We start from the raw sequence: 21622 nt of genomic DNA on the forward strand, positions 1-21622 counted from the left end.
TGAATAATTGACGAATGTGCATGCTGTTTGAGGACCCTGATATACTGTTAATAACATAACATAAAAGAAACTCAGGGTAAGCAGAATTACGGAAAGAGAGAGAATGAAGGTGCCATTCTGCCACAACAACACCGTTTCCTGGGGACCTCCAGAGAGATGGTGAATTACCTACAGTAGAATAGAGAAGCATAACATGAGCTACATGCAGTTGTAGATGTACATACCCAATCATGTACATTGAACTCACACACCTGACACTTACCACTAAATAATGTCCATCACCCACACGTTTGCATCAAGGAAGCTGGTGAACTCTTCTGCCAATTCAAGGTATGATCCATAGTTGTTTGGGACTTCTAACACACACTTCTAACACACACCCACATGTGTGGGACTGGGGGCTTCTTGTAAAGGTACTCTATAGGCTCAACAAATCGGATGTGGATTTCCTCGGCAACCAGGAGGTCTGCACCTATTAAAGACAACACAAAATGGTATGGATGCCACCCATTAGTCAATTAATTGACTGATTAGTATAAGTCAATACATTTTTACAGCACTGAACAGACTTCAAAGGAACAGGAAAATGTCCCCGAAATGTCAGTGTAGGCTTGCTTCAGATTTCGGTATTCGGTTACAGTAATAGAATCCTGGATGAATGTAAATACGTGTTATTTATGTAGGTTATAACATTAGTCTACTTACCAGTTACAACAACGTGAATTTTGGGAAAGAGGGATGCTGAGATGCACAGTTTATGAATCTGAGGCCACAGTTTACTAAACTGTGCGCACAGTTTATGAATCTGAGGCCACAGTTTACTAAACTGTGCGCACAGTTTATGAATCTGAGGCCACAGTTTACTAAACTGTGCGCACAGTTTATGAATCTGAGGCCACAGTTTACTAAACTGTGCGCACAGTTTACTCTTTTTTTTTCCCTTTCTCCTAGGTGATCCCAGAGGGGCTCCGTAATACGGTGTTCAAATTCTTGTTCGTGTTAAAAGTCCTTTAAAATCTCGCAGTGCTTTAAGATCCTTCAAAATCTCGCGGTTTCTCGCGGTTACTTCTGTGATGACGCGCTCGAACCAAATATGGTCTTCAAGCGTCCGGGTGATGCCAAACGTAGGATGCAGCTGGACCCTTCTCCAAATTCGCGGGTCTTTGGGCGAGTCCTTACGTAACTGCGTCATCACGTAGCTGCGTCATCCCGCCCCGCCTGCTTCTTCATCTGTGCGCTCCGCCTGTTTCCTCAACTGGTTCCTCTGCTCTTTCATCTGGTCTGAAACCATGGTAAGTGGACTCTAATGTCTAAACATTTCATTACGGTTGAGAATTAGTCCGCATTCGGCAAAACAACCAAGCTTACGATTGACTCTAATATAAAACAAACTATTTGACGTTAAAATGAGAGCGGTTGACTTGCCTTTTTCTATTCCTTAGCGACAGTGAGCCAGCACATGGGCCTCATGGGCGGTGCTAACAGGCTAGCTATCATAACTAGCCCTTATGTTCAACGATTAATAGACGCGTCTAGCTCAATTAATGCCAATAATGTGTATATGTGATTACGAATCACTGACAAACTAGTAACTTGTGCACCATGACACTACCAACTGGGCCGCAGATTAATGGAAAAATGGCAGACGGTGTGTGGATCACAACGACTACGCCATTTTCCGCCGATGATGTGCAGTTCTTAACGTTAGCATGCCGGTTAGCTAGCATGCCTAGGCGAGGGGTGGTGCTGCGGTCTGATGCTGGTGCATTGTTCTGTTAGCATCGCTGTACATTAGCGTGATGATGTACAACAGTTTAGACACATAATTGACGTCCTACAAGTTATTCATTGGTTTTTAAACATGTTATTGACGAAGCCTTCATCAAACTACTTTCTAGCGGTGATTTGACAGAATGATGTAGATAATCCCCTCCGGCTGTGGAAGCTTCTAGCAGTTTCTTAGGAGGGAGTACGGAGTAGGGAGGGGGGGGGGACTCGTCCAGCCTCACAAGCTTCCTCTCCTCAATGGATGTTAAGTCGCACCATGTAAGGACTGCGATGTGAAGTTTGAGTTTAATCAATAAACACACTGAATCAACGAAACACTTGCGCTTTATTTCTACTTGCTTACTGAACCTGTTCAATGCGTCTCAGTCTCACCTGTCAGTAAACCAGCCAACAGCCTCATGACAATCACAGTCCTGTGACTAGCTTTACATGTGGATGTTGTTGCATTTGCCCCCCCCCCCCCAATCGGAGGACCTACGTATTTTGTTTGTTATTTATTTTTAACAGTTATCTCACACAGCTTATCTACTAGGCACTTTTTGTTTTATATGTTTGTATATACACTCACGAAGCATCTTGTGGAATCAATGCCGCGAAGAATTGAGGCTGTTTTGAGGGCAAAGGAAGGCCTACCTAGTGTTAGTGTAGTGTTCCTAAGAAAATGTTCGCTGACTGTCGACAATTATTTTTTATTTATGTCGATTATGGTATATTTGGTGTTATTCCAGGTGTACATGCTAAAATAATTGTCTAATTACTATAGACCTAGTTCTTGAGATTTGTTTTTAATCCCACCTGTCAGCGAACAGGGCGTTTGAGCAGTAGCATCCTTCCTGTCTGTGAGGGTCATCCCACCTCTCTGATGGTCCACCCCCAGCTGCTTCCAGCCTAGCCCCCCCCCCCCACACACACACACACACCCTCTCATGAACCACATGTTAATATGAACAGAATCCTCCTGACCCTCTGACAGGAAGGATGCTGCTACTGAAGCTGCACCAGATGGAACAACGTGTGTGTGTTTAGTGTCCTGCCAGTGGGTGTGTCCCTGTGTGTGTGTACTTTGGGTTAACATCTCCATGTGTTTGCTGTGCCACGCAGGCGTCCCTATCGATGGCCCCCGTGAACATCTTCAAGCATGGAGCTGACGAGGAGAAGGCTGAGACCGCCCGCCTGGTGAGTTCTACTGTTATACACTAATTACTAGGGATGCACCGAAATGAAAATTCTTGGCCGAAGCCGAATTTAAGGAAACACTTGGCCGAATACCGAATGTGTATCGGCAGTTTTTAATTTTATCATTGCATAAACTAAATACATTTTGCTTTTTATTCATGCTTCTCAAAGAAAGAAATTGAGATTGAAAAAAAAAAACTTTTATTGAACATTCCAGCAGACATCAGTCTATACCAACAAAGCACAATAAATAAAATAAATCAGTCAAATTAAATGTTTTTGTTTTCCCTGAATAGCTGCTGAAAGAAAATCTTTGTAGGCCTACAACAAAAAAGTGCATTGGGATAAAAGTGCTTTGAGCCTACTTTTTACTAGGCTACTTCTTTTCGTAAAAGACCATATTTAACATTAGTTATATTATATATAACCATTTGCTTCAACACTGACGAAATTGTGACGTCAGCCTATGTGCTACAGTACAGGCTGCAATGTGGAACGGAAGGGTGCGTTCGTCAATTCGCTTTGGAAATCTGATCAGCACTCATGGAAGGCCTCTTGTCCAATCAAATTACTTGGTCCCTTAATGACGTCGAACCCAGTGTGCGCTCCGGCGCTCTCGATGCGAATTTACGAACGCAGCCAAAATGAGAAAGCGCGTGTCCGCTTTTATTCCGAAGTCAATTGTAGCCTATGCTATAGCACACAAGGGAAGAGGTCGGTAATAACGATTGTGGGTAAACACACACACATATATATATATATATAATATATAGTGGCCACTGGCAAGGCTGTCATAATTATAAGATGTAGCAGCATGCAGTCAATGCTCGTCTCATTCGCTGAGCAGCATGGGATGCTTACACTGTTTGATTGCGTCATCAAAACACGCCCACTATTCGGTGGTAAACATTCGGTGTTTTCACACATTCGGCCGAATACCGAATGTGCTTTATTTTGCGATATTCGGCCGAATACATTCGGTGGCCGAATGTTCGGTGCATCCCTACTAATTACATTATATACTACTATTTATATTATATTTTACTATTTACACTATATCCTACTATTTATACTATATCCTACTATTTACACTATCCTACTAAACTCCTCAAAAAAAGTTTTCCAATCTCATAATCAACGTCTGTTCTTTTCCCTCAGTCCTCCTTCATTGGTGCCATCGCCATCGGCGACCTGGTGAAGAGCACCCTCGGACCCAAAGGAATGGTACGTAGCCTAGCAGCTACCCCCATAACATGAAACTGTATGTAGTCTAGCAGCTAGCCCCATAACATGATGCTGTAATGTAGCCTAGCGGCTAGCCCCATAACATGATGCTGTAATGCTGTAATGTTGTCTAGCCCATAACATGTTGCTGTATGTAGCCTAGCGGCTAGCCCCATAACATCATGCTGTATGTAGCCTAGCAGCTACCCCCATAACATGAAACTGTATGTAGTCTAGCAGCTAGCCCCATAACATGATGCTGAGAAAGTTGTCGTTGTCGTCCCCCCTGAGAGAGTTGCCCCCCACCCCGAGAGTTGCCCCCCCTGAGAGAGTTGTCTTTCTTTTTTAATTTTTACTCATATTTTTCATTTTAATGGACAGATATAGTGAAGACAGACAGGAAAGTAAGGAGAAGAAGTGAGGGGAGAGAGGGCATGTCAGCAGGGCATGGGCATAAGTGTGCACTGTAGACCGCAGTGCTAGACCACTGGACTACCCCAGGCCACAGAGTTGTCTTTCCTGAGAGAGTTGTCCTCATCCCACCCTGCAGGACAAGATCCTCCTGGGCGGGGGGCGGGAGGCCAACGTCACGGTGACCAACGACGGCGCCACCATCCTCAAGGCCATCGGCGTGGACAACCCCGCTGCCAAGATCCTGGTTGGTGAGTGGCTGGTGCTCTGGCTGTAGAGGACGGGGGGAGGCTGGCCAGAGGTAGAAATCGGACGACAGGGTCATTGTAATGCATGGAATAATAAAGATAACCGTTATCAATGAGCTCGCCCTCTGATTTCTGCCTCCCTCCCCCTAGGATTGGTACCCTGATATTCTGCTGTGTTGTGCTCGATAGAATACCTCTGATCTCTCCCTCCCTCCCTTCCTTCCTCAGACATGTCCAAGGTGCAGGATGACGAGGTTGGAGACGGCACCACCTCCGTGACCGTGCTGGCTGCTGAGCTGCTCAGGGTAACCGTAGCGACTGCTGTGACATCACACCGGTCACATGACTTATCTGTATCCATCAGTAGAATATCTATGAGGATGCATGATGGCCTTGTCCAAAGGAACTGAGATGAATAGTGGTTCTCTTATTTGTTATATGATCTTGGGTGTGTATTTTGGTGGATTCCAGGAAGCTGAGCTCCTCATTGCTAAGAAGATCCACCCCCAGATCATCATCTCAGGCTGGAGGAAGGCGACCCAGGCCGCCCGCGAGGCCCTGAAAGAGGCAGCCGTGGACCACGGGTATGACCTCTGACCTCCGGCTCTACCACTGACCTATTATGGGGATGGTCGGATAGTGAAATGATGGTCCTCAGCTTATTATGGAATAGCAGATAGTAAAACAATGAGGCATGGTACCTGTTCTGGCCACTGGAGGGCAGTCTATTTACACATTATAGCAGTATGAGGATAGCCAAACCTCCACTGATGCTATGAATATTGCTGAATGTTGCATCTTATGTGTAAACTAACCTCTCCCCTCTTCCTCTCCTCCCCCCCTCCGCAGTGATGACCAGGAGAAGTTCCAGATGGACCTGTTGAACATCTCCCGCACCACGCTGTCCTCCAAGCTGCTGACGCACCACAAGGACCACTTCGCCAAGCTGGCCGTGTCCGCCGTCCTCCGCCTGAAGGGCTCCGGGAACCTGGAGGCCATCCACGTCATCAAGAAGCTGGGGGGCAGCCTCATAGACTCCTACCTGGACGAAGGTGTGTGTGTGTGTGTGTGTGTGTGTGTGTGTGTGTGTGTGGGGCGCAGCCTCATAGACTCCTACCTGGATGTGTGTGTGTGTGTGAGGGGGGGCAGCCTCATAAACTCCTACCTGGACGAAGGTGTGTGTGTGTGTGTGTGAGTGAGGGGCAGCCTCATAGACTCCTACCTGGATGTGTGTGTGTGTGTGAGGGGGGGGGGCAGGGATTAAAGTTCTCCGTCGCTACGACGGATTTCCGTCAATTTATTCCAAGTTGCGACGGATTTATTCCAAGTTGTGACGGATTTTACCTGGTGTAATATGATTTGTAGAGGCATACAATCTATTTTGATGTCGGTATTAGGTATATAAATTATATATAATAGCCTATATAGCCTACATACAGTATAGGCCTTTATTGGCTACAACTATGCGACAGTAACTTGCAGCGGGGTGCACTGACGCTGAACCCCTCATAGTGATAAGTAGGTGGACAACGCGTGGTTCTGAAATAGCCGACATGCGGTGTAGTTTGAAAAAAGTAACGCCAGCTCAGTAAATCATTCAAACTTAATGTTTACTTATAGGCTATGTGAATGTGACTGCACCACACATGCGAACAGTAACAAAGCAAATGCAGTTTAATTTGATGAAAAACATTGACAAGAAAAGCTGAATCCGCTTTATCATGGAGGGCGAGGGGTGGTGGTGCATAGGCTTATTAGCCTATATGCTCCTGAAACGACAGAGCAAACACACTACCTTACTAGGGATAATAATTACAATGAGCCATTCATTAAAAATAGAAAAAATAATATTAGGCTATTAAATCTCACTTAATGAGAAAACTGGCATCTCCCATCGGTCACTATGTTATCTGGTGATATGGACGTCTTTGAGTGTCTAGAAAAGCGCTATAAGTCTAATGTATTATTATTTTTTATTATTATTATGGACGTCACTTTAATCCGGCAGTTCTCAGGGGTTTTTATGCACCAATCGATTCCTCTAGTCCGTCTTTATCGCATTCATTGATGAAAAGGACGACTCGCATGTATAGGTGGAAGGTAGGGCTGGGCAAACGATCAACATTTTTTTTCCGATAATCGTAACGAATTAACGATCAATTATCGATTAATCAATAAGCTTTTTTTGTATTTTTTGTATTTTTTTAAATCCCCAAAAAAATAGGGAAAAAAATATGGCAGAAATAACAAGCATGTTTTCCTTGGGGAAAAAACTTTTTTTTTTTTTTTTCAAGTATTTTTATTCAAAAGTTACACAGTACAATATGATTAAACATTTTACATATTTTTTTTTTTTATACATTTCTGCCCACCCCCCCACCCAACCCCAAACATTTCCTGCAGGGGGAGAGGTTTCCTGCAGGGCCCGAAAAAACTTCATTTGTGTTGCTATTGCACACATTCATTCATTCACATCCAAACTAGACACTACAGTCAGATAACAATCCTCTTAAACAAGGCAGTGAGTAGCCTAAATTGTTTAACTTAAAAACACATTTTACGTTATAAATAAAAATATAAAAAATAAGTAACTCACCATAGGAGCAGTAAAAAAACAGTTACTCACAAATAGGAGGATGACTGAAAACGTTAGTGTCCTTAAGAGCGTCCAGCTTAACTTAAATTTAAACTCCAGCGAGAGACTGTAGGCGGCAGGCCTACTGGTTCTTGTTCAGAAAGATGATCATGTTAACATGTTCAGGGGTGAGAGACGAACGCAATCTGGTGACACGTGGACAAACTAATTTCCATTATTATTATAATAAAAAAAAAAAAAAAATTAGCGATCAAAATATTTTGTGATCGACCAAGACCTTATCGATCAATTAATCGATCATCGATCATTGATGCCCACCCCTAGTGGAAGGGAACATTCATTGTGAGCACGGAAAATGTGAGTCTCACAACGGCTTTGCATTGATGAAACCAGGTAGGATGAACGCATAGTTCGCTGTCCATTCCTGTTTAAATGCCCTGTTTTCACCGTCAACTTTCCTCTTTAGACCTTTGGAGAGTGACATTATGTTTCTCTTGCTAGCTAGCAGGTTAAATGTTTAGCTAACTTCACCCGACACGCAAACAACCAATCCAATAATAATGTGACCTTGTCTGGGAGGAGGGGGGAATAATTAGCACAATAAAAGTATGTTAAATAATTATTTGAATAAGTTAGGCTGCGCTACATCGTCAGTCCACACATTTATTATTCAAAAATATGGAAAAGGGCGAAACTACGTTTCAACGTTGTTGAGAATCACAACACAAACTCGCTATTCAAGTCCAAAACACTGCAACAAAATGGATTGGACTGCTACCTAGTTAACTAGAACACTACTGTACATTGTTTAGCAGGCTCACAAAACAAGCTGTGTTAGTTGACTAGCGATGTGTCATTGATTTTCTACAACGCGGAAATGTATTTACATTTTTCGAAAGAAAAGTCAAAGCATTAGAACGTAGAACGGAAAATCGCACGCGTGCTTTGCGCTTTTCGCTTTGTCCCGATTTGGCCAGAATTTTTTTTTCCGTCAGGAGATTTTGTTTTTGCTTTAATCCCTGGGGGGGGGGGGGGCAGCCTCATAAACTCCTACCTGGATGAAGGTGTGTGTGTGTGAGCGGGGCAGGGGGAGTGCAGCCTCAGACTCCTACCTGGATGAAGATGGGGGGGCCAGGTGAGGATTGGAGCTTCTGACAGTTTCTCCTTCTGCGTTCCTCCAGGGTTCCTGCTGGACAAGAAGATTGGAGTGAACCAGCCCAAGAGGCTAGAGGACGTCAAAATCCTGATCGCCAACACAGGCATGGACACAGACAAGATCAAGGTGAGGTCCGGTGTTATTCAAGTCGCCCTTTTAATTCTACAGCCCGTTCCAAATTATTATGCAAATGATATTTTTCTCAGATTTTCCTAAATAGTCGATGCAAATGACAATCAGTATAATTTTCAAGTCATCAACCGTTAGAGTATAATTCAAATTTTATTGAACAAACCTCCCAATGATAACAGTATTTTTTTTTAAATAAAAAACTCAAAATGCACTGTTCCAAATTATTATGCACAACAGAGTTTCAAAACATTTTATAGGTTGTAAAGAACTAAAAATGGTAATTTGATGAATTTAGGGTTAGGAGGTCATATTAGGAGGTCATATTTACTGAAATCAAAAGCTATTTCGAACAAAAACATCTTAACAGGTCAAGTTACATGTTAACATAGGACCCCTTCTTTGATATCACCTTCACAATTCTTGCATCCATTGAACTTGTGAGTTTTTGGACAGTTTCTGCTTGAATTTCTTTGCAGGATGCCAGAATAGCCTCCCAGAGCTGCTGTTTTGATGTGAACTGCCTCCCACCCTCATATATATTTTGCTTGAGGATGCTCCAAAGGTTCTCAATAGGGTTGAGGTCAGGGGAAGATGGGGGCCACACCATGAGTTTCTCTCCTTTTATGCCTATAGCAGCCAATGACACAGAGGTATTCTTTGCAGCATGACAGTGGGCTCAGAAATACATGAAGACTAATTTCCAAACAGTCTTGTTTACTGATGAGTGCCGTGCAACCCTGGATGGTCCAGATGGATGGAGTAGTGGATGGTTGGTGGATGGCCACCATGTCCCAACAAGGCTGCGACGTCAGCAAGGAGGTGGCGGAGTCATGTTTTGGGCCGGAATCATGGGGAGAGAGCTGGTAGGCCCTTTTAAGGTCCCTGAAGGTGTGAAAATGACCTCGGCAAAGTATGTAGAGTTTCTGACTGACCACTTTCTTCCGTGGTACAAAAAGAAGAACCGTGCCTTCCGTAGCAAAATCATCTTCATGCATGACAATGCACCATGTCATGCTGCAAAGAATACCTCTGTGTCATTGGCTGCTATAGGCATAAAAGGAGAGAAACTCGTGGTGTGGCCCCCATCTTCCCCTGACCTCAACCCTATTGAGAACCTTTGGAGCATCCTCAAGCAAAATATATATGAGGGTGGGAGGCAGTTCACATCAAAACAGCAGCTCTGGGAGGCTATTCTGGCATCCTGCAAAGAAATTCAAGCAGAAACTGTCCAAAAACTCACAAGTTCAATGGATGCAAGAATTGTGAAGGTGATATCAAAGAAGGGGTCCTATGTTAACATGTAACTTGACCTGTTAAGATGTTTTTGTTTGAAATAGCTTTTGATTTCAGTAAATATGACCTCCTAATATGACCTCCTAACCCTAAATTCATAAAATTACCATTTTTAGTTCTTTACAACCTATAAAATGTTTTGAAACTCTGTTGTGCATAATAATTTGGAACAGTGCATTTTGAGTTTTTTTATTTAAAAAAAAAATACTGTTATCATTGGGAGGTTTGTTCAATAAAATTTGAATTATACTCTAACGGTTGATGACTTGAAAATTATACTGATTGTCATTTGCATCGACTATTTAGGAAAATCTGAGAAAAATATCATTTGCATAATAATTTGGAACGCGGTGTAACTAACACCCCTTGCGTTAGATGCCTGTAGGTAACGTGTGTGTGTGTGTCAGGTGTTTGGCTCCCGGGTGCGTGTGGACTCCACAGCGAAGGTAGCAGAGATCGAGATGGCGGAGAAGGAGAAGATGAAGGAGAAGGTGGAACGCATCCTCAAACACGGCATCAACTGCTTCATCAACAGGTACACACACACACACACACACACACACACTCACACACTCACACACTCTCAACTGCTTCATCAACAGGTATACACACACACACACACACTCTCACTCTCAACTGCTTCATCAACAGGTATACACACACACACACACACACTCTCACTCTCAACTGCTTCATCAACAGGTTCACACTCTCTATCTCACACACACACTATCTCTCTCTCTCTCTCACACACACACACACACACACACTCTCTCTCACACATAATTATGTAAACTGATAACATTACCGTCAGTCCCCCTGCCAGACTGTTTCTGCAGGTTGAGAAGGTCTGACGTGTGTCAGTGTCCACAGTGTGTGACCATGGTGCTGATTGGTTGGTTGACAGGCAGCTGATCTATAACTACCCTGAGCAGCTGTTCGCCGCGGCAGGAGTCATGGCCATCGAACACGCCGACTTCGCTGGTGTGGAGCGCCTGGCCCTCGTTACAGGTGGGTTACCTGGGGGAGGGAGGGAGGGGAAGGGCCGGGGGGCTGGCCCTCGTTACAGGTGGGTTACCTGGGGGAGGGAGGGAGGGGAGGGAGGGAGGGGCGGGGGGGCTGGCCCTTGATACAGGTGGGTTACCTGGGGGAGGGAGGGTGGGAGGGGCTGGCCTTCGATACAGGTGGGTTACCTGGAGGGGGAGGGAGGGAGGGGCTGGGGGGCTGGCCCTCGATACAGGTGGGTTACCTGGAGGAGCGGGAGGGGCTGGCCTTCGTTATTGGACGGGGACGGGGGGGCTGCTGTGTCATAGGGGTGGTAGGATGAGTGAGACAGGAGGCTGGGTGTGATCTCTCTCTCTCTCTCAGGTGGAGAGATTGCGTCCACGTTCGACCACCCTGAGCTGGTGAAGCTGGGACACTGTAAGCTAATCGAGGAGGTGATGATCGGGGAGGACACCCTACTGCGCTTCTCTGGAGTGGCCCTGGGTGAGAGGCATGCTGGGAACTGTAGTCCAGCTGGGAAACAACACTGGTATGGCTTATACAAACTCACTGGGTATCCTCTTCCTGACTGTGTGTGTGTGTGTGGGGGGTCTCAGGGGAGGCGTGCACCATTGTGCTGCGCGGAGCCACCCAGCAGATCCTGGACGAGGCAGAGCGCTCCCTCCACGACGCCCTCTGTGTCCTGGCGCAGACCGTCAAGGAGACGCGCACCGTCTACGGAGGGGGTGAGAGCACACACACACACCTCGACACACTCACCTTAACACACACACACACACACACACACACCTCGACACGCACGCACGCACAGACCTCGACCGACACACACTCACCTCGACACAGACCAACACGCACGCACAGACCTCGACACACACACACACACACACACCTCGAGACACACTCACCACCTCAACACACAGATAGACTATCTCCCATGTACATGTGTACACACACTGCAGCTTGAACAAGTATATACACACACACACACACACTGTACTTTAGTCTCAGCTGCAATCCTACCCCCTCCCCCCAGGCTGCTCAGAGATGTTGATGGCCCGCGTGGTGTCAGATCTGGCCAATAGGACCCCAGGAAAGGAGGCCGTTGCCATGGAGTCCTTCGCCAAAGCTCTCAGAATGGTACGGCTTCTCTTCCTCTCCTGACCTCTTCATGTGTTCTACTGCCATTGTTAAACGGTACATTAACCTGTGTGTGTGTGTGTGTGTGTAGCTGCCCACCACCATTGCAGACAACGCAGGCTATGACAGCGCTGACTTGGTAGCTCAGTTGAGGGCGGCTCACCAGGAGAACAAGACTACCTACGGGCTGAGTGAGTCTTCTGTCTTCCTCTCTCTCCCTCCCTCTCTCTCTCACTCCCTCCCTCGATCTCTCCCTCTCTCTGTCTCTCTCTCGCTCCCTCCCTCTATCACTCCCTCTCTCCTCTTCTATCATTCTCTGAGAGCTGTCTCTCCTCCCATATCCTGTGTGCGATGACCATATCCTTTGTGTGATGACCATTTCCTGTGTGTCCAGACATGAACCAGGGCACCATCGGGGACATGGCGGAGCTGGGCGTGACAGAGAGCTTCCAGGTGAAGAGACAGGTGCTGCTGAGCGCAGCCGAGGCCGCTGAGATGATCCTCCGCGTTGACAACATCATCAAGGCTGCTCCCAGGTCTGGACACTGACTAGCTCTCTCTCTCTCTCTCTTCTTTCTCTCCATTTCTATCAGTATGTGTCCCTCTCTTTCCCCCTTTCACTCACTCCCTGCTTCTGCATTTGCCGTAGTCCCTCTTTCTAGTTCTTTCTAATCTAAACATGGGGGGTATTTAGTTGAACGTCTCCTGATTTTTCTTCTCCATGTCCCTTGCAGGAAGCGTGTACCAGACCACCACCCCTGTTAGTTCTGCCCAACGGAAGAGAGAAGGAGGAGGGGGTTGAGAAGTCATCACTGTGAGGGAACCCCTCCAGTCATGTGTATTTATGACCTCCAACGCTGCACCGTGTCTAGTCGTCTCTGTCATCGCTGTCGCCAGTGCGGAGGAAGCCCTGCAGAGTCCTGTTCTGTACTGCGTCATCGTTAAATTGACGTTTTTTTGTTTACTGAAATAATAAAATTAATTAGCGCTTTGCCCTCCTGTGTTCTTTAGTTTTGTGTGTAGCCACTATGTTGTGTAGAATATGGATTGGGGAAAAAGACATTAATGACACAGTACACTACAATCACTATGATGAGGACCATGTTGTACATCTCTCTGAATAGACAAGTAGTCTGATTGTTCCTGCTCTGTGCCACTAAGTCCAGCTAGGATCCTGTAGACAGCATGGTTTTTGGGGGGCAATGGTTGCAGTTTCAGTAGAACTAATCAAAGGTACATTACAACATCACAGGACGTTCAATGTGCAGTCATACTGTAGGTACAGCACATGCTCCTTGGTCAGTGTAGTTAAGCGACACTGAAATAGGCTACTCTATGTTCAAATACATTCTGTAGACTACTGTTTAAATACATATATGGAGAACAGAGACGAAGAGGAGGAGGAAGACTTATACTTCATTTTTCTTTTCTTTTTTTTACATGAATAACAAAGAACAAAAAACAGACAGGTCATCGTGGGTATCGCATTCTTACTTGTGTCCTCAATAGTTCGCTTTGTGTCACAGGTTACTTTGTCTATTAGTCATAACAGATTCAGGGAATATCTCCAGTATCACTCTCAGTCCATCTTGTCCTCAGAGGAAATCAATCTGGTTGTTGTCCGTACAGGGACTTTGTGTGCCCCTATCCAATCTCTCAGTCACAAAAGGAATAATTGAGAAAATAGAATAAAATAAAGTAAAATTAAACAGGTTGTGATAAATGATAAAAACAAAAACATACAGAGACCATTTGTGTTTGATAACACACAAACCCCCCATATAAAGCTATGTGGGGGAAGAGGACGCAGCATCCACCCCTCTGTATAGTATCCATTTCGACCAATATCTATACAATTTATCAACACATAATCTCAAGGAGAAGGTGAGACTCCATCTCAAACATTCCCTGTATTATTGTTATCCACTCTCCTTTTGTTAAGAGGATTCTTATTCAACCATTTCTTGGTTATTGCTTTTTTGCTAGCTACCATTATTTTTTTTAAGGAGGTACTTATCCTGAGTACTAAGTGTGGTCGGTATATTACCCAGATATACAATATCGAATCTACATTCAATCTCCAGTCCCATTATCACATTTATTTCTGAAATTATCTCTAGCCAATATGATTGAATTGCTGGGCATTCCCAAAAAAGGTGATAGAAATCAGCCATTGAATTGTTGCACTATCTCCAGCCATTGTGTGCCATTCTGTAAGTATTTTCTTCTTGGGGTAATAAAAAACCTAATAATGTTCTTCCATGAAAATTCTTTCCATTGTCCAGAGCTAGAGGTGGTGGATTGTATTTTACATAATAAGGAACCATTCAACCATTCTTCCTCAGTTAGGACTGTTTGCTTCCTTCAGGAGGAGGAAGGCCTACCATAAAACTGCAAACAATTTTAGGACAAAAAACGTTCATTTTCATATTGTTTTTGTACATTGAATACATACACGTCCCATAGCAACGTCTCGTAAGCATCAGTCGAATGATGCGCGTGGCTGTTACGTTTTTTTTTCTTCAAACAGATAACGCAGATTATTCTCATTCCTCCATCGGACTTCGGGTCAACAGGTGAATTATTACTCTGTTCTTCCTCCATTTCTCTTTTCATTTCTCTTGCCATCTCAAATTGACTAACGGATCTATACCGGACAAGTTTGGACACAATTAAATAGCAAAATGTAACCCAAACTATTAACCCTAACTATTTACTATCAATATACGTTACTGTGACTGACGGTGGAAATGCGTGTTAAGACATTTACTGTATGAGAGGCTTTTATGAGAGCATCTTGCTGCTGATTTATTTATTTAATATACAGAAATTGTTTTTGGCAGATGATTTTCCCATTTGATGTAGTTCATATTTGGAGTTTGGCTAATTCTATCATCTATGTACCGTTTCCTCCATAAGTATTTATTATTCATTGTCTTTAAATGACAAAATAATTAAATTATGATTATATAATGATTGGAGCACTTTGAGCTGCAACGTTTGCATGAAAACGTTTTTCACTTTTCAAAAAATGCCGGTCGAGATTGAGTAATCTAAAAATGACAATATGATATTATGTATGTATATACTGTATGTATGTATGTATGTATGTATGTATGTATGTATGTGCTTATCTATACATGCAGAGTTGATGTGTGATGTAACCTTTTGATGGATGCCGTATTGATTGTAGTAGCGGAAATTGTTGATTTGACCAGTGAGAATTCATTTGTGGACCTCACCAATTATGACTCTGGACCTGTTGTGGTGAGTATGATTCAGCAGTTCATTCAATAATTATTAAAAGTTTTACATCCTATAGTATAAACCTCAGCAATTTAACACATGTTATTTGATTGACACTTTGTATTGCCTCTGATTTTCATTTTCTTAATTCCTGTTGGCCTAATTTTCCTGGGCTTGTCGTCCCATTACAGATCGTAGATGAAAGTGAGTTTTTTAATGGATGTTAAGTCGCACCATGTAAGGACTGCGATGTGAAGTTTGAGTTTAATCAATAAACACTCTGAATCAACGTGAAACTGTATGTAGTCTAGCAGCTAGCCCCATAACATGATGCTGTAATGTAGCCTAGCAGCTAGCCCCATAACATGATGCTGAGAAAGTTGTCGTTGTCGTCCCCCCTGAGAGAGTTGCCCCCCACCCCGAGAGTTGCCCCCCCTGAGAGAGTTGTCTTTCTTTTTTAATTTTTACTCATATTTTTCATTTTAATGGACAGATATAGTGAAGACAGACAGGAAAGTAAGGAGAAGAAGTGAGGGGAGAGAGGGCATGTCAGCAGGGCATGGGCATAAGTGTGCACTGTAGACCGCAGTGCTAGACCACTGGACTACCCCAGGCCACAGAGTTGTCTTTCCTGAGAGAGTTGTCCTCATCCCACCCTGCAGGACAAGATCCTCCTGGGCGGGGGGCGGGAGGCCAACGTCACGGTGACCAACGACGGCGCCACCATCCTCAAGGCCATCGGCGTGGACAACCCCGCTGCCAAGATCCTGGTTGGTGAGTGGCTGGTGCTCTGGCTGTAGAGGACGGGGGGAGGCTGGCCAGAGGTAGAAATCGGACGACAGGGTCATTGTAATGCATGGAATAATAAAGATAACCGTTATCAATGAGCTCGCCCTCTGATTTCTGCCTCCCTCCCCCTAGGATTGGTACCCTGATATTCTGCTGTGTTGTGCTCGATAGAATACCTCTGATCTCTCTCCCTCCCTCCCTTCCTTCCTCAGACATGTCCAAGGTGCAGGATGACGAGGTTGGAGACGGCACCACCTCCGTGACCGTGCTGGCTGCTGAGCTGCTCAGGGTAACCGTAGCGACTGCTGTGACATCACACCGGTCACATGACTTATCTGTATCCATCAGTAGAATATCTATGAGGATGCATGATGGCCTTGTCCAAAGGAACTGAGATGAATAGTGGTTCTCTTATTTGTTATATGATCTTGGGTGTGTATTTTGGTGGATTCCAGGAAGCTGAGCTCCTCATTGCTAAGAAGATCCACCCCCAGATCATCATCTCAGGCTGGAGGAAGGCGACCCAGGCCGCCCGCGAGGCCCTGAAAGAGGCAGCCGTGGACCACGGGTATGACCTCTGACCTCCGGCTCTACCACTGACCTATTATGGGGATGGTCGGATAGTGAAATGATGGTCCTCAGCTTATTATGGAATAGCAGATAGTAAAACAATGAGGCATGGTACCTGTTCTGGCCACTGGAGGGCAGTCTATTTACACATTATAGCAGTATGAGGATGCCCAAACCTCCACTGATGCTATGAATATTGCTGAATGTTGCATCTTATGTGTAAACTAACCTCTCCCCTCTTCCTCTCCTCCCCCCCTCCGCAGTGATGACCAGGAGAAGTTCCAGATGGACCTGTTGAACATCTCCCGCACCACGCTGTCCTCCAAGCTGCTGACGCACCACAAGGACCACTTCGCCAAGCTGGCCGTGTCCGCCGTCCTCCGCCTGAAGGGCTCCGGGAACCTGGAGGCCATCCACGTCATCAAGAAGCTGGGGGGCAGCCTCATAGACTCCTACCTGGACGAAGGTGTGTGTGTGTGTGTGTGTGTGTGTGGGGCGCGCAGCCTCATAGACTCCTACCTGGATGTGTGTGTGTGTGTGAGCGGGGGGCAGCCTCATAAACTCCTACCTGGACGAAGGTGTGTGTGTGTGTGTGTGTGTGTGTGTGTGAGCGGGGCAGGGGGAGTGCAGCCTCTTAGACTCCTACCTGGACGAAGGTGTGTGTGTGTGTGTGTGTGTGTGTGTGAGTGAGGGGCAGCCTCATAGACTCCTACCTGGATGTGTGTGTGTGTGAGGGGGGGGCAGCCTCATAAACTCCTACCTGGATGAAGGTGTGTGTGTGTGAGCGGGGCAGGGGGAGTGCAGCCTCAGACTCCTACCTGGATGAAGATGGGGGGGCCAGGTGAGGATTGGAGCTTCTGACAGTTTCTCCTTCTGCGTTCCTCCAGGGTTCCTGCTGGACAAGAAGATTGGAGTGAACCAGCCCAAGAGGCTAGAGGACGTCAAAATCCTGATCGCCAACACAGGCATGGACACAGACAAGATCAAGGTGAGGTCCGGTGTTATTCAAGTCGCCTTTTTAATTCTAACTAACACCCCTTGCGTTAGATGCCTGTAGGTAACGTGTGTGTGTGTGTGTGTGTGTGTGTGTCAGGTGTTTGGCTCCCGGGTGCGTGTGGACTCCACAGCGAAGGTAGCAGAGATCGAGATGGCGGAGAAGGAGAAGATGAAGGAGAAGGTGGAACGCATCCTCAAACACGGCATCAACTGCTTCATCAACAGGTACACACACACACACACACACTCACACACTCTCAACTGCTTCATCAACAGGTATACACACACACACACACACACTCTCACTCTCAACTGCTTCATCAACAGGTATACACACACACACACACACACACTCTCACTCTCAACTGCTTCATCAACAGGTTCACACTCTCTATCTCACACACACACCATCTCTCTCTCTCTCTCACACACACACACACACACACACACACACACACACACACACACACACACTCTCTCTCACATATAATTATGTAAACTGATAACATTACCGTCAGTCCCCCTGCCAGACTGTTTCTGCAGGTTGAGAAGGTCTGACGTGTGTCAGTGTCCACAGTGTGTGACCATGGTGCTGATTGGTTGGTTGACAGGCAGCTGATCTATAACTACCCTGAGCAGCTGTTCGCCGCGGCAGGAGTCATGGCCATCGAACACGCCGACTTCGCTGGTGTGGAGCGCCTGGCCCTCGTTACAGGTGGGTTACCTGGGGGAGGGAGGGAGGGGAAGGGCCGGGGGGCTGGCCCTCGTTACAGGTGGGTTACCTGGGGGAGGGAGGGAGGGAGGGGAAGGGCCGTGGGGCTGGCCCTCGTTACAGGTGGGTTACCTGGGGGAGGGAGGGAGGGAGGGGAGGGAGGGAGGGGCGGGGGGGCTGGCCCTTGATACAGGTGGGTTACCTGGGGGAGGGAGGGCGGGAGGGGCTGGCCTTCGATACAGGTGGGTTACCTGGAGGGGGAGGGAGGGAGGGAGGGGCTGGGGGGCTGGCCCTCGATACAGGTGGGTTACCTGGGGGAGCGGGAGGGGCTGGCCTTCGTTATTGGACGGGGACGGGGGGGCTGCTGCGTCATAGGGGTGGTAGGATGAGTGAGACAGGAGGCTGGGTGTGAACTCTCTCTCTCTCTCTCTCTCAGGTGGAGAGATTGCGTCCACGTTCGACCACCCTGAGCTGGTGAAGCTGGGACACTGTAAGCTAATCGAGGAGGTGATAATCGGGGAGGACACCCTACTGCGCTTCTCTGGAGTGGCCCTGGGTGAGAGGCATGCTGGGAACTGTAGTCCAGCCGGGAAACAACAACACTGGTATGGCTTATACAAACTCACTGGGTATCCTCTTCCTGACTGTGTGTGTGTGGGGGGGGGGTCTCAGGGGAGGCGTGCACCATTGTGCTGCGCGGAGCCACCCAGCAGATCCTGGACGAGGCAGAGCGCTCCCTCCACGACGCCCTCTGTGTCCTGGCGCAGACCGTCAAGGAGACGCGCACCGTCTACGGAGGGGGTGAGAGCACACACACACACACCTCGACACACTCACCTTGACACACACACACACACACACACACACCTCGACACGCACGCACAGACCTCGACCGACACACACTCACCTCGACACAGACCAACACGCACGCACAGACCTCGACACACACACACACCTCGAGACACACTCACCACCTCAACACACAGATAGACTATCTCCCATGTACATGTGTACACACACTGCAGCTTGAACAAGTATATACACACACACACGCACTGTACTTTAGTCTCAGCTGCAATCCTACCCCCTCCCCCCAGGCTGCTCAGAGATGTTGATGGCCCGCGTGGTGTCAGATCTGGCCAATAGGACCCCAGGAAAGGAGGCCATTGCCATGGAGTCCTTCGCCAAAGCTCTCAGAATGGTACGGCTTCTCTTCCTCTCCTGACCTCTTCATGTGTTCTACTGCCATTGTTAAACGGTACATTAACCTGTGTGTGTGTGTGTGTGTGTGTGTGTGTGTGTGTGTGTGTGTGTGTGTAGCTGCCCACCACCATTGCAGACAACGCAGGCTATGACAGCGCTGACTTGGTAGCTCAGTTGAGGGCGGCTCACCAGGAGAACAAGACTACCTACGGGCTGAGTCTTCCTCTCTCTCCCTCCCTCTCTCTCTCACTCCCTCCCTCTCTCTGTCTCTCTCTCGCTCCCTCCCTCTATCACTCCCTCTCTCCTCTTCTATCATTCTCTGAGAGCTGTCTCTCCTCCCATATCCTGTGTGCGATGACCATATCCTTTGTGTGATGACCATTTCCTGTGTGTCCAGACATGAACCAGGGCACCATCGGGGACATGGCGGAGCTGGGCGTGACAGAGAGCTTCCAGGTGAAGAGACAGGTGCTGCTGAGCGCAGCCGAGGCCGCTGAGATGATCCTCCGCGTTGACAACATCATCAAGGCTGCTCCCAGGTCTGGACACTGACTAGCTCTCTCTCTCTCTCTCTTCTTTCTCTCCATTTCTATCAGTATGTGTCCCTCTCTTTCCCCCTTTCACTCACTCCCTCCTTCTGCATTTGCCGTAGTCCCTCTTTCTAGTTCTTTCTAATCTAACCATGGGGGGTATTTAGTTGAACGTCTCCTGATTTTTCTTCTCCATGTCCCTTGCAGGAAGCGTGTACCAGACCACCACCCCTGTTAGTTCTGCCCAACGGAAGAGAGAAGAAGGAGGAGGAGGAGGAGGAGGAGGAGGGGGTTGAGAAGTCATCACTGTGAGGGAACCCCTCCAGTCATGTGTATTTATGACCTCCAACGCTGCGCCGTGTCTAGTCGTCTCTGTCATCGCTGTCGCCAGTGCGGAGGAAGCCCTGCAGAGTCCTGTTCTGTACTGCGTCATCGTTAAATTGACGTTTTTTTGTTTACTGAAATAATAAAATTAATTAGCGCTTTGCCCTCCTGTGTTCTTTAGTTTTGTGTGTAGCCACTATGTTGTGTAGAATATGGATTGGGGAAAAAGACACAGTACACTACAATCACTATGATGAGGACCATGTTGTACATCCCTCTGAATAGACTCAAGTAGTCTGATTGTTCCTGCTCTGTGCCACTAAGTCCAGCTAGGATCCTGTAGACAGCATGGTTTTTGGGGGGCAATGGTTGCAGTTTCAGTAGAACTAATCAAAGGTACATTACAACATCACAGGACGTTCAATGTGCAGTCATACTGTAGGTACAGCACATGCTCCTTGGTCAGTGTAGTTAAGCGACACTGAAATAGGCTACTCTATGTTCAAATACATTCTGTAGACTACTCTGTTTAAATACATATATGGAGAACAGAGACAAAGAGGAGGAGGAAGACTTTTATACTTCATTTTTCTTTTCTTTTTTTACATGAATAACAAAGAACAAAAAACAGACAGGTCATCGTGGGTATCGCATTCTTACTTGTGTCCTCAATAGTTCGCTTTGTGTCACAGGTTACTTTGTCCATTAGTCATAATAGATTCAGGGAATATCTCCAGTATCACTCTCAGTCCATCTTGTCCTCAGAGGAAATCAATCTGGTTGTTGTCCGTACAGGGACTTTGTGTGCCCCTATCCAATCTCTAGGTCAGCGAACGGGGAGGGGGGGGGGGGTGGTAGGGACAGGGGAGGTGGTTAGGGGTAGGGGAGGCTGTATGCATATCAGGGGGGTGGCAGGGTTAGGGGAGATGGGTAGGGGTAGGGGAGGTTGTATGCGTGTCATGGGGGGGGGGGGGGGGCGGGGGCGCCGGGATGGGGGAGATGGCTAGGGGTAGGGAAGGCTGTAGGCATGGGAGAACAGGTAGGTTTTGAGGTGGGATTTAAAAGTGAGGAGTGAGGGTGAGTCTC

General features: G+C 46.8%; 2 protein-coding genes across 2 annotated transcripts; both read left to right on the plus strand.

The window, feature by feature from the left end:
• The first annotated feature begins 1231 nt into the window (after positions 1–1231).
• Positions 1232–13161, plus strand: LOC308163614 (T-complex protein 1 subunit beta). Its single transcript, XM_080537783.1, has 16 exons — positions 1232–1292; positions 2890–2964; positions 4123–4188; positions 4739–4850; positions 5076–5152; positions 5319–5431; positions 5697–5899; positions 8625–8725; positions 10432–10559; positions 10932–11035; positions 11393–11512; positions 11626–11754; positions 12063–12166; positions 12258–12357; positions 12561–12702; positions 12901–13161. The coding sequence occupies exons 1-16, from the start codon at positions 1290–1292 to the stop codon at positions 12929–12931; spliced, it is 1608 nt and encodes a 535-aa protein (XP_080393909.1). The 5' UTR covers positions 1232–1289; the 3' UTR covers positions 12932–13161.
• Positions 13162–15610: 2449 nt separating this feature from the next.
• On the plus strand, positions 15611–20473 carry LOC308164138 (T-complex protein 1 subunit beta-like; the record flags this gene model as incomplete). Its single annotated transcript, XM_080538286.1, has 14 exons — positions 15611–15616; positions 16075–16186; positions 16414–16490; positions 16657–16769; positions 17035–17237; positions 17659–17759; positions 17865–17992; positions 18379–18482; positions 18916–19035; positions 19152–19280; positions 19577–19680; positions 19800–19899; positions 20080–20221; positions 20420–20473. The coding sequence occupies 14 exons, from the start codon at positions 15611–15613 to the stop codon at positions 20448–20450; spliced, it is 1470 nt and encodes a 489-aa protein (XP_080394412.1). The 3' UTR covers positions 20451–20473.
• Between the last annotated feature and the right edge of the window lie 1149 nt (positions 20474–21622).

The sequence above is a fragment of the Nansenia antarctica genome, assembly GCF_963989245.1.
Source record: "Nansenia antarctica genome assembly, chromosome: 8".
Taxonomy (NCBI): Eukaryota; Metazoa; Chordata; class Actinopteri; order Argentiniformes; family Microstomatidae; genus Nansenia; species Nansenia antarctica.